The sequence below is a fragment of the Uloborus diversus genome, chromosome 6 (genome assembly GCF_026930045.1).
Source record: "Uloborus diversus isolate 005 chromosome 6, Udiv.v.3.1, whole genome shotgun sequence".
Lineage (NCBI taxonomy): Eukaryota > Metazoa > Arthropoda > Arachnida > Araneae > Uloboridae > Uloborus > Uloborus diversus.
The window spans coordinates 48,871,194-48,885,271 of NC_072736.1; the positions used below are offsets into that span (position 1 = coordinate 48,871,194).

The following is a 14,078-nucleotide window of genomic DNA, read 5'->3' on the forward strand; positions in this document are numbered from 1 at the left end:
TACATTATTTGTAAATCACTTCGTCATTACAATTCATCAATTTCATAATCATCAAAATGTAAATAAAAAAATTTTTTTTAAACTCTTTTAGACGATTCTCGAAAAAATGTCCCGTGCGTAACGGTAATTTTTTATTTTATTCAAGTAACAATTAATTGAATATGGGATTAACTGCTATGCTTTGATAGTATATTAAGGCATGTATTATTCCCAAACAGCATAATTTTTTGAAGACTTTGTTTAGCTGGAAAAAATAAAACTTAGCGTTACGCACGGGAGAGTTTTACTACAATCGCCCTTTAGAGATTTAACTACGATAGCACCAATAGAAATGGAACAAGATAGAAATATATGTGAAACTACTTCGAAAAATACAGTTGTATTCCTCAAAAATGACAGAAGGGAAAATACTTTTAAAATGAAATCTTTGGAAAAAATTGGAAAAGGATTTGAAGCTATAGAATTTAAGGTGCAAGATATTGCAAACTTGTACAGAAAAAATCTGGCCTGACATCTTGTTCACATTATTCGAAGAAAATGGTAAAAACTTTTTCAACGTGAAAAATGTACGAAGTAGTATATAATGCTAGAGAAAAAACGCAGCAAAAGTTCAGAGTCTAAGAAACTGCAGTGTGAAAATGGAATTGATTTGTGTCGGTTACTTGTTAATGTGTGAATCGTTTTCTTTTTCTTTCTCGTATTTGCGTTATTTTTTTATCATGTTTAAAATAAAGATGTTACGTACAAAAATATGTCGATTGCAGTGTTAGCCCAGTCAATTAAGGTAAAAAAATAGGCTTTGTCGCAACTAATTTAGGGAAAGCTGAATTTTTGCAGAATGTTAGCAAATAAAGTATACACTAAAAAAATACAAAGTCCCGACCCCCACCCCCCTCCGAAACATTGCAAGAGCAGTACTATGATTATACGTTTTTCGTGACGCAGCTAATTAGGGGAAACCTGAATTTTGGCAGGATGTATGTACATAAGGTACACACTATAAAGCCACAAAGCTCCGACCCCCACCCTTCTTGCTTTCTCCCCCACCCCCCTCCAAAACATTGCAAGAGCAGTACTATGATTATACGTTTTTCGTGTCGCAACTATTTAGGGGAAGGCTGAATTTTGGCAGGATGTTAGTACATAAAGTATACACTAAAACGCCACAATGTCCCGACCCCCACCCCTCTTGCTTCCCCCCACCCCCTCCGAAACATTACAATACCAGTACTATGATTATACGCTTTTTGTGTCGCAATTAATTAGGGGAAAGCTGAATTTTGGTAGGACGTTAGTAAATAAAGAAAACACTAAAAAAACACAAAGTCCCGACCCCTACACCTCTTGCTTCCCCCCCTCACCCTCTCAGAAACAGTTAGATCATCAAGAGCAGTACTATGATTATTCGCTTTTCTTTTTCTCAGCTAACCAAGAGAAAGCTGGATTCTTGCACGATGTTAGTACTTAAAGTGTACACTAAAACCTAGACAGTCCCGACCCCAACCCCTCTTGCTGCTCCCCCCCCCCTCCTTCCGAAACATTGCACACTGATCAGTTCAGTACTATGGTTATACGCGCACAGCTTGAAAATTTATGATGTTACCGGGGTGTTCCTTTTTTTATTTCACTCCTAACAATATTATAAACCAGTGGTGCCCAAACTAAGCCCCAGGTGCCGTATCCGGCCCGCGAAGCTGATCCGTGTTGCCCGTTGTTTTGTGAAATGTTACAACTCGAAGAGCACAATTAATGACAATATTACAAATTGTTAGCCAAAACTTTAGAAATTGGTTTCTGAAAACATTGTTGGGGACCACTGTTATACACAAATTATGAAACATACAATTTTTATGTAGATAGCTCAGTTTCGCCATTTTACCAACTTAATCATATGCAGAAATCTCGCAACAAAAACCAAAATGTAACTTCAACAAATTAATAGCTTTTTATCATTACGTCTTGAAAAGAAATGTTTGAACAAAATTTATAGATAATAATATGATAATAGTCATTTTCTTGAAATGGATCAACAATGTAATAAGGGGCTATCTTCTAATATTTCGTTGGTTTGGTCCGAAATATTGTTACATAGCATTCCACTACAGTGTCCACACATAGACGTGCAATCGAACCTAGCTTTACGACAGATACAGTTTGAAACACATAACTAATTGGATACTAATTGGAGAAATTCACTTGAAGCAGAGGTAATCTTCATGAACTTAGGAATTAGTCTGTTGCATGAAGTATAATACCAATCTCACTCTTCTGGGGGAAGTTTAAAACCTAACCGAGTTTGAATCTGGTGTTGACGCTAAAAACTCTGGTGGAAACTTTAAAAAGATAGTGACGAGTAACGTCTGAAGTTGGTGGAAGTTTTGATAAATCAAAAGTTGACTTTAGGGACATTTTTGTGATTACTTGCTTTTCAGAAACTTTTATTCAAACTTGGTTAGGTTTTAAACTTCCAGCAGAAGAATGGGTTTGGATATATATTTCAAGCAACAGGCTGATTCGTAAGATTATGACAATTACCTCTATGCTCCAAGTGAAATTCTCCTACTAATATCTTGCAACTGTAAAACATTGTGTTACAAACTGTAGTTGTCGTAAAACTGGATTCGATTATACGTCTATGTGTCGACACTGTAGTGGAATGTATTGTAACACTATTTCAGACCAAGCCAACAAACTGGTAAATGACCTCTTATAAAAGAAAAATTGTAGTTATTATAACTTGATGCTTTTTTTTTTTTTTTGAATGCAACCTGTTTTTCAGAAACCAGTTGTTTACATAGTCCTCGAGTTGTAACATTTCGCAAAGCAACAGTTCATACTGATCAGTTTCATGGGCCGGTTGTGACCCGTGGGACGGTTTGGCGCCACTGGTTTATAATATTGTAAGAAGTAAAATAAAGAAATTAATTCTCCAGTATCATCATTAGTTTTCGAGCTGTAAGCGTATAATCATAATACTGTTATTGCAACGTTTCGGACAGGGCGAGGGGGGAAGTAATAGGGCTAGGGACATTGTGTTTTGTTAAAGTATACTTAGTATAACAACATCTTGAAAAAAAATCAGCTTTCCCCTATTTAGTTGGGACACGAAAAGCGTATAATCATCGTACTGCTCTTGCAATGTTTCGGGGGGGGGGGGAAGAGGGGTGCGGGTCGGGACTTTGTCTTAATTTAGTGTATACTTTTTGTACTAACATCATGAAAAACATCCGGTTTCCCCTAATTAGTTGCGACACGAAAAGCGCATAATCATAGTACTGCTCTTGCAATGTTTCGGAGGGGGTGGGGAGGAAAGCCTGAGGGGTGGGGATTGGGGCTTTGCCCTTTTTTAAAGAATACATTACGTACTAACATCCTGCCAAAATTCAGCTTTCTCTTAATTAGTTGCGACACAAAAAGTGTACAATCATAGTACTGCTCTTTATGTGTTTCGGAGGGGGTGAAGGGGGGAGAAAGAGTGGTGGGGGTCGGGACTTAGTACGTTTTTAAAGAATACATTATATACTAACATCCAGCCAAAATTCAGCTTTCCCCTAACTAGTTGCGACACAAAAAGCGTATAATCATGGTACCGCTATTGCAATGTTTCGGAGGGGGTGGGGGAAAGCAAGAGGGTTCGGGGTCGCTACTTTGTGACTTTTTAGTGTGTACTTTGTGTACTAACATCCTGCTAAAATTCAGCTTTCCCCTAATTAGTTGCGACACGAAAAGCATATAATCATAGCACTGCTCTTGCAATGTTTCGGAGGGGGTGGGGGAGAAAGCAAGAGGGGTGGGGGTCGGGACTTTGACGGGAAGGTGAGGGAAATATTTTTATGAGGGGAGGAATAGTTTTAAAGAGAATTTTGATCTTTTACAGGAATCTTTTTCGTGATCTGTAGAAATTCAGAGAGATGCGTCATTTTCCTTAGGGAGGATTGGCACCCTGTTATTCCAAAACTTTTTTCTAAACGAATGGAATGTCACTTGTTTTGATAAAAGCGCCTGCTCTTGACCTTGAACAACAAAAGAGTGTTTACAGTGAGAAAATACAAAGGGGGCTGTGGTTTCGACAGGAAAAAAGGGGAGGGTTCATTCATGCAGAATGGGTTAGGCATGACTAGCTCTGCTAATCAGAACACGCCAAGTCTCCCATTTTGGGACTTCAGTAAATAAAGTCCAATAAACCTCCTTTAAATTGTTTTTCTTGGTCCCTGTTTGTTATTCCATGTTTCGAATTTCCTACATTCGCATTAATTATTTTTAGGGCATTTTTTTCCCGTGTAATGCAAAAACAAGAAATTTTTGCAAAATTTAAAATTTTTTTAAAAAATAATTTACATTCCAAACCTTTTTGAAAAAATTAGGAATAAAGTTTGATTCTCTATCATTTATTTTAAAGAATTTCAAAATTATATCTTAATTACTTGATGAAGAAAAAAATATTAATTAAAGGTTCCCAAAATGGGAGACTTGGTGCTTAATGGGTGCAAAGTTAAATTTTTGCTAGCAGAATATTCATGACTCATATTTTAAAATAAATACGTTTATTTACTTACATACAATATAGATAATGTTTTGCATATTTATCAGGATAATTTAGTCACGTCAGGAGAGACTGCAAATTGTGCCAAGATAGCATCAAGAACTGCCTACAGCATTGATTAAGTCAAATCAAGAGAACTAAAACGACATTCAGCTTTTTTAAAGACCGCATACAACGTCATTCCAGATCACTTGATGAATTTCCATAAAAATATTTTAACTATAAGCGTTACTGAAGCGAGAAAATATACATGAACGTTATAAACGTTAATAAAACATTTAACATTGTATTAATAGTAATTTTTCAAAAAATTCTTGCTCCTGTGGAATACATTTGCACAATATTTCTAATGTCTGGCAGCGAAATGTTGCGCTTCCTTTGCATACACTCGGGGTCTCTTGCTGCTGGATAAACGGAAGGCCTATGCTGCGTTAAAATTTGATTATCTATATTAGAAACGTGTTACTGCTTTAACAATGTTAGTTTTTTTTTTATTCAACGTTTGGTCCAATTAAGGTGTGTTTTTAAAAAAATTTAAACTTTTTCCACATTGTGTTTCCTAAAAAAGACGCATTTATTCGAAATGTCATTAGGATTCAGTTCTTTTTTCATTTTTTTTAAAATAATATTATCAAAAATGTACTTTACTAATCATATTTCATTTTCATTTCTCGAGAAAATAGTTTTTTAATCGTGCCGATTGAGAAATGATATGCACGTTTCGAAATTGATTTATCTTAGAATAACACATATTACCGATTCGAACGGTTTTCTAAGGCTCGACTTTGCTATGTTTAAGTAGATAACAATGGTAAAACAAAAGTGAAAAAATAAATAAATAAATAAATTTCTTTATCATTCTGTTGCGCATCAAAGAGGAAGTTGAAGGTCTACCCCTCAAAGTCTTTATTTTTACTATGCATTGCCAATTCTAAAATGGGAGTTTCTATTGATTTAAAGAGTTTTAGGATCAACCCTCCACTCTCCCAGAAAGAAAAATCCTAATGCTCTAGTTGTAGGGCAAAGTCGCAATATTTCGTCCTCCTCTAAAGCTTTTCGTCCTCTTAAGACATATGCTACAGTCACTTAATTCAAACAAAATTGTATGGCAATACCAACTAAGCCTACACATGATATTTAAGCTAAAATACTTAAAACACAAATCGTTTTCTTTTTATTTATTTTTTCTCAAAGTACACTTTTTTCTTTTTGCTCTTCGCTCTTGGAAACATTTTGTGTTTGCCACAAGGTGCGTTCAGACCAACGCACCTATATCTCTCCATGTTCTTTCTTTTTTTTTCTAAATTTACTGAATACTCTACATCAACTTCTTTGTACTCCAATCTTGGGGACGAAAATAGGAACATCATACTTGCCAATATGGCGGCTTCTTTATCTACGTCAAGTGAACCAAATATAGCAAAATGCTTATATCATTCAGTTTACAGATTGATCTAAACAAATACATCAGTTACAATTTCATAAACTCTTTCTAATAAATCAAAAAGTGCTTTTTCAAAACGTATTACAATAACTCAAGTTTTTGAAAATCGGACTAAGAGTTCTCAGATGGCAACGCGGCGCACTAGACTCATAAAATTTTCACAAATAAGTAGTGTTCTTGATTACAACCAGCAAAAATTTCACCGGTGGTAGAAACTTATGGCGATGAAATCGGACACGGGGTCGAAATATGGCTATTTTACCCAATATGCTGCTTCTTCTAGATTATCTGCAAAATATTGTGTTCAGAAGTACGAACTGAGTTTATGTTAATATTAGACCGAATTGTATTTTTCCGTGACTGTTGAAATATCAGTAAAATACATATCTGTCTCAATATCTATCAGACACAATTAAGATGAAACCGAATACACAAAAATGGGTTTTATTTTTTTAAGGTAGTTTAAATTAATTACAGAAATCATTCAACACATGTTTAATTACTCAAAACAAATCGCTCTAGGTAATGAAGGAAAGTGTCCTTTTGCAAACAAATAAACAACAGCATCGAGCCCCGAGGGATTTTGTGCTCTAAGATATAGCATATTTCATTACTTTCCGTCTTTGTCACGATCATTTGTTCCAAAGACGTCACGCAAGTTAGCATTTCCGACCTCAACGTATGGAGAAAGATGAAATTACTACACGCGAAAAGTAATGATTCTGACTTTCATTTGCATATAAATGAGCTCGAACTTTCTAGGTGTACGACAAAACTCTAAATGAAGGATTTACATCAAAATATTGCATTAATTAACATGTTAACACATATGTGTTTGAATGGCTAACAATAAGCTGTGACAACATCTGAGCAAAATAGTTCATTTTTATGTCTCACTTAAAACAACGTGTCATTGAAGGAATATATCTTGCTTTGAGCAACACTAAATGTCAGTTAAAGGTATAAATATTAAGATTTTCATAACCAGCATAAATGACGTCACTCATTCGTGACAATAGCAGCGCATTGCTAGAATTTATTTTGGAGAATATCCAAGTTTTACTTAACACAACTATTAATTGATTTATTTTACAACTAGTGGTACCCGCACGGCTTTGCCCGTAGTTGAAAAATTAAAAGGCCATTCGGTTCGCCTGTATATTTACAAATAATGGATGACGAGTTTTTCGCCAATCGGCTATGTTCATTCGCTCTCACGTTCCACGTCATGCTAATTTCGTAATTTACTCGTCCATCTTACAATATTTTTGCTCCGGAAAATTTTCTTGAAATTGAAATAGAGAAAGAACAAAATCGAATTTTCGAAAAATCATTTCGAGGTGCACACCTCCATGCTACAAACTAAATTTGTGCCAAATTTCATGAAAATCGGCCAAACGGTCTAGGCGCTATGCGCGTCACAGACATCCTACAGACATCCAGACAGAGAAACTTTGAGCTTTATTATTAGTAACTAGTGGAACCCACACGGTTTTGCCCGTAATAGAAAAATTAAAAGGTCTTTTGGTTCGCCTGTATATTTACAAATAATGTATGGTGAATTTTCTCGCCAATTGGCTTGTACCCACGTTACAGTTCCACGTTATGATAATTTCGTATTTTATCATAGTTTTTTTCTTAAAATTGGAATAGAAAAAAAAACCACATCGAATTTTCGAAAAATCGCTTCGAGGTGCACACCCCCATGCTACAAACTAACTTTGTGCCAAATTTCATGAAAATCGGCCCAACGGTCTAGGCGCTATGCGCGTCACAGACATCCTACAGACATCCTCCAGACATCCTACAGACATCCAGACATCCTCCGGACAGAGAGACTTTCAGCTTTATTATTAGTAAAGAAGATATTAGTACTGAAAGCAATATTAGTTTTTAATTAGTATTAGTTTTACGCAAGTTATTTAAGAACATACGCAACATATGCTGATTAGTTTCTGCAATCGAGTACACAGTTAAAACTTGACAAATGTCTTCCAAACCGTAAAATTTCAGTTATGTGCTACCAAAAGTCATGTAAACTATCTATGTGCCAGCATTGGGGCAAGCAAGAACATTAAACTATATTTAAATCACTAAGTATGACTATTTTACTTCTACGAGGTGCCACATGTTCGCAGGTTAGCGATTTGCTATTTTCGAATCCCAAAAGCCGAATTTTATCCAGCAGAAGTTGCTTGAGTTCATTTTTAGAGGGCCTGATGTCTTTTAAATAAAATTTTAGTGTTTAGTTAGAACTACACTATGCGCAAACTAAGTAAGATGTTACATATGCTGGATAGTTTATCTAAACGAAATTAAGAGTGAACAGTTAAAACTTGACAAATGTGTTTTACGTCGCGAAATGTTTAACTATGTACCACCCCAAGTTATGTAAATTATCCATGTACCAGTATTGGGGCAAGGGAGAACATTAAACTCAAAATTTAAATCGCTAATTATGACTACTTTACATCTACGAGGTGCATATATGTTCGCATGTTAGCGATTTGTTATTTTAGAATTATAAAAGCCCTATTTTATTCAGCAGAAAATGCTTGAGTTTATTTGAAGAGGGTCTAATGGCCTATATGTACCATGTTATCGATGCCATAGTTATAGATACCATGTACGATTGGTAAATGGTATCTATAACTCTTTTTTCTCTTCCTCGAAGCTGATGCAAAACCATGTTAAAAGGAATTTGTAAATAAAGGAATTTAAAAGTTAACTAACTTTGGAGTGATTAAAAATTATCAATTCAGATCAATATCAAGACGATTTTTTATAAAAACTCAGAAGTAATATCATTAAATCTGACTTAATTAAAAACTACATATCGGACTGGATTATTCTTTAATTTCAATCGATTTAAGTCCTTCGTATTGAGAAATACCTCAGACATATCAAGCACAATGTTGGTTCGAAATATTCTGAATCCAAAGATGCACATAAAGGAAGAAAATAATATATTTCTGAATCGTAATCTGTCTATGATGTTGAGAAAACTACCTTTACATTTGATGAAAAACCCATGACTTTCACATTACGCTTAGTTCCACCTCAACTGATTCTATTATATTTAAAAATTCAAGAAATGAAATGCTTAAATATTGAAATGGAGTTTAAAAAAATCTTAAACACTTGAATTTTGAAATTTAATGAAATATTATTTGTTAAAATTAAGAAAAATAAACGTTGGAACAAAAGAAAATTACCGCTTTTTACTCTCATTTTTCACCTTAACGATAATTAAATCTACCTATACTTTAGATATTTCTTTTATATTACCTGCAGTGTTTTGAAAAATAAATGTATGATAGTGAAAAACTTAATGATAAATGTAAGAGTGAAGGCTTTCACGGCCGGTGTCAATATTATGAAAGGATTCCGGGCTGTTGTGCCGTGGTCTGAGTGTATATTCTCCAAACGTTTCGGCTGCATCTCCGTCGGAATGGACATTATTGCCAACATCGAATCAAGCCTAAGACAACTACCGCAAGCAGAGGCTGAAGAAATTCGGAGAGAAGCGTCCCGCATCCTGCACAAAGCCAAGCCACCAAGAAGTAATGTCAGCAATGCAGAGAGAAAAGCCATAAAAAGTCTCAATGAAGACAAATCGATTGTTATCCTACCGGCAGACAAAGGCAACGCTACGACTGTTCTCAACACCGAAGACTACCGAAGAAAGATTAGGGATCTGTTGGACCCTACGATCTACGTAAAACTCCGTCGTGACCCTACATCCAGGATCCTGAAGAAGACCAACTCACTAATTATGAAATCAACACTACCTGAGAAAACAAAGGAGACAATTTCATCATCTGAAGCGCTCATCCCCAGATTATATGGATTGCCAAAAATCCACAAAGAAGAGTTGCCGCTGAGACCTATTGTCAGTGCCATAAACTCTCCTACTCACCTCCTCTCTAAACATCTTGCCAGTTTGCTGAAACCCCATGTCGGGGCAACGGAATCTTTTGTTAGAGATTCGTCCCACTTCATAGAGAAGCTTAAAACCTACAGTCTCCAGTCAACAGATATCTTGGTAAGCTTCGACGTCGTTTCTCTCTTTACGAGAGTTCCAATCAAGGAAGCCATGGAGAAAGTACGGGAAATATTTTCACCAGATATCGCTGATTTATTCCAGCATGTCTTAACGACCACGTATTTTCAGTGGAACAATGACATCTATGAGCAGATAGACGGTGTAGCCATGGGGAGTCCATTGAGCCCTGTTATTGCCAACTTCTACATGGAGAAATTTGAAGAGGTTGCTCTCAGCACTGCGGAAAAACAACCGACTTGCTGGCTCAGATACGTCGACGACACTTTCGTGATATGGAGCCATGGAAAAGACGAACTTCACCGATTTTTGATTCACATAAACAGCCAACATGAGAATATCCAATTTACGATGGAAACCGAAAACGACGGGAAGTTGCCTTTCCTGGATGTCTTGGTCAGTCGCAGAGATGACGGATCCCTAGGCCATCGTGTTTATCGCAAACCTACACATACTGATCGCTATCTACACAAGGACTCTAATCACCATCCTCGACAGAAGAGAGGTGTAATGAAAACTTTATTCGTGAGAGCCAACAGAATCTGCGAACCGACTGCTATCGAGCATGAAATTTCCCACCTCACAAATGTTTTCCAAGCCAACGGTTTTTCAAAGCAAGAGATCAAAAGAGCCTTCCACCCCAAAATAAAAAAACAACCACTTAAAGGAGATCCGATCAAGTTCACAGCCTACCTCCCCTACGTTGAGGACGTCACTGATAGAATCGAAAGACTTCTGCGACGCCACAATATCAAGACTGTTTACAAACCCACCCACCGAACCAGCGACTTATTACGATCTGTGAAAGATGGAAGAGATCCCTTGTCCGCCGCAGGTGTTTACAAGATTCCCTGTTCCTGCGGATCTACCTATATTGGAACTACTAAGAGAAGCGTCAACACTAGAATCAAAGAACATCAAAGAAATTGCCGACTAGGCCACACTCAGAAGTCAGCAGTCGCAGAACACACTTTTAGTGAGGGGAACCATGACATCAAATTCAAAGAGACAAAAATACTTTCAAGGACTTGCCATTATTATGCGAGATTGAACAGAGAAGCCATCGAGATATTCAAACATCCAAATAATTTCAACAAAAAAGAAGAAGGAAAAAAGATAAACAAGCTCTGGCATCCCATACTGAAAAGGATTAAAACAACAAGAACCTCCAGCCAATCAGAAACAAGGACGGACCTTCAGCTGAATCCCCAGCAGCCAATCCCCGAGCAGGAAAAGGAGCACCTAAGCTCCAATCAGGAAGCGATGAAGACAGACGTTCACCAGCCAATCCCAGTCCAGAACCAAGAGGACCCATGCCCTATAAATGTTGATAGCACTTCGACACTTGCATCAGTTGCCAAGAAGTCTCTTCCCTGGAAGTTACGAACTCGGAACCACTGAGGATGGCTGCCGCAGATGCAGCCGAAACGTTTGGAGAATATACACTCAGACCACGGCACAACAGCCCGGAATCCTTTCATAATATTAATGATAAATGTTCAAAAGTTATGTAAATGTTTAGGGAAAGCTGCTGTACACACGGACGGTTGCACCTATAGATGTTGGGAAAGTCCGGTTATCATCGAGAAAGATCCTAATTGGGGTTCAACGTGTGTGTTACAACCCTCTCCAGTACCCCAAGGAGTTTTAAAACCATCAGACGAACATTTAAGATTATATCTCATTTTTCCCGGTTTTTAGTAGGGTCTAAGTAAAAAAAAAATGTGTGCAATTTCTTTTTTTTTTCGTCCGCCGTGGATTGTTTTATTTATTTTTGTTGTAGGAATCATGAATCCCTATATTTTGAAGGTTCTGTTTCTGATTTTTAATGTTGTAAAACTGTGGTGCCTTGAAAAACCAAAATGGCGTACCTTTTTACCCAAGGACACATAACCATGTGTACCCACGGACGGCGATTTTTAGTCTCCTTTGGTCACGAGTGAGTCTTCTTACAATGTGAAGTACCTCAAAATGGTGCCTTGTCATCAACGGCCAAAATTTGCTTTCAGCAATGATGATGAATTTGAAGTAGGGTCTAAAATATAGTTGTTGAAGTAACCTCCACCTGTTGCACTATCTACAGACCGTCAATCCCAGTTTTTTTTTTTTTTTTTTGTAGAGGATTAATTTTGGTTAAAAGTATCAATTTGCATATAAATTGAGGTTATTATGTAGGTACATAGAGAGCCATAATATCATGAATCTATTTTTTTTTTTTTTTTGTTTAAAAACATATTTACTATTCATAGCATTATTAACTCTCTTAAGAGTAATAACTTTTCTAAAATGTTCACTGATGCTAAAAATGAAGGAAAATGAAAAAAGGGGGGAAAAAAACTTCGATTAATTTTTAAAGTTGAATTTTTGTTGGATTTTTTATTTAATGTTATTTTTAATGGATGTTTGAAGTATTACAATATAAAATGGCTTTTGAAAATGTATTGAGTATAATTAAGTTCCTCAGACCTATTTATATATATTTTATTGTATGACCATGGGTACAAAGGCACCTACCTGCCCGCGGGGTGAACGGGGTGTTGTATCCATGGACAAAAAAGATGGTTTTTAAGATTTTTTTTTTTTTTTGAAGTTGAAAGATTTCAGATTTTCACCTGACAAAAATTACCAAATAAGATGATAAAATGTAGATTATGCCAGAAAATATTTCCGATCGATTATCCATTCCCATAGACCAGCAAAAATTGAAAAGTAAATTTTGTCCGTGGGTACAGCAGCTTCCCCTACTAAAAAACATAGTCACTTAAACATGCTCCAACCAAAACCAAAAATAACAAAAATAAATTCATGATTTTTCAACGTTTATTTAAAACTGAAAGACTTTAAACTTGAATTCACTTACGAAACTTGCATTTTCCAGAAAAGTGATAATTAGTTCTGGAAAATAATATTATTTTTAAATTAAATAAAATAAGTAAATTTCAATGAAACATGTTTTTATGCACAACAAAAGGTTTATTTCTGCTTTTAACGTTTTCTCTAAAAACTATTGTTTTAGAAATTCAAAAACAGTAAATATTTGAAAAATATATTTATTTCATTTTAGAATAATTAATGAAATGAATACTACACGTAAAAGTAATTATTAGTGTAGCTTTTATATTTTGACTTCACAATTACTTTTGTATGATATTACACATCCCTAATCATATAAATCTTGAACTAATATTCCAAACTAGAAAATCGCCCGACAAATATGACGGATGAAAATTGCTCCTCCGTTTGAATGAAGCCTTTGCCTATTTAGTGAAATTTTGATAGTTGAAATTTTAACCTGACCTCCAGTGGATTAACCCTAAATAGTACCCTAACTCCAGTAGATAGCGTTCATTGTTGACCACTTTTTCGTTTCGTCAGCCCATGAAATGACACGGTCTTACCAGTTACCGGATCCAGTTCAGCCTCTTCACAATAAAGCCTTTCCCTGCAGATAAAAATTACAAAAACATATTATCAAATTATCATGCCGTGGAGAGAGTTTCATTGTTGATGACGTCAGGACCATTACTCGATCATTGGCTCTTATAATATGTATAAGGATAGCAACTAAAAAACATATTTAGAATCTAAATAAAAGCTTTTAGGAATTAGAGCTATGAATAACGCTATAGCTGCAGTCGTACGAAGCAACAACGTTTTACTTCTCTCAAGCAAAGGATACAACACTAATATTTTATTTAAAGATAAATTTAGAAAAGTAACTACGCCTCAGCAATGCTTTACATAAAGATGAAATATGTTGCTAATATAAATGCAAGCTCTCTAAAGCGCTATTTATTTGACTGTTTTTATGAATTCGGGTTTTGACGAGACGTATTTATGTATTCTAATAATATAAAGCTGAAGAGTTTGTTTGTTTGTTTGAACGCGCTAATCTCAAAAACTGGATCGAATTGAAAAATCTTTTTTTTTTAATAGTCCATTTATTGAGGAAGGCGATAGCCTTTTTTTTTTTAAATTATTATTTGAATCTTATTGACCAAAATATTGTAATTGCAAAATAAATGTTT

At 35.6% G+C, this 14,078-nt stretch overlaps 1 protein-coding gene across 1 annotated transcript; it reads left to right on the forward strand.

Moving 5' to 3' along the window:
- The first annotated feature begins 9,438 nt into the window (after positions 1-9,438).
- Positions 9,439-11,751, forward strand: LOC129224748 (uncharacterized). The gene is made up of 2 exons (XM_054859296.1): positions 9,439-10,885; positions 11,573-11,751. The coding sequence occupies exons 1-2, from the start codon at positions 9,439-9,441 to the stop codon at positions 11,749-11,751; spliced, it is 1,626 nt and encodes a 541-aa protein (XP_054715271.1).
- The last annotated feature ends 2,327 nt before the right edge of the window (positions 11,752-14,078 follow it).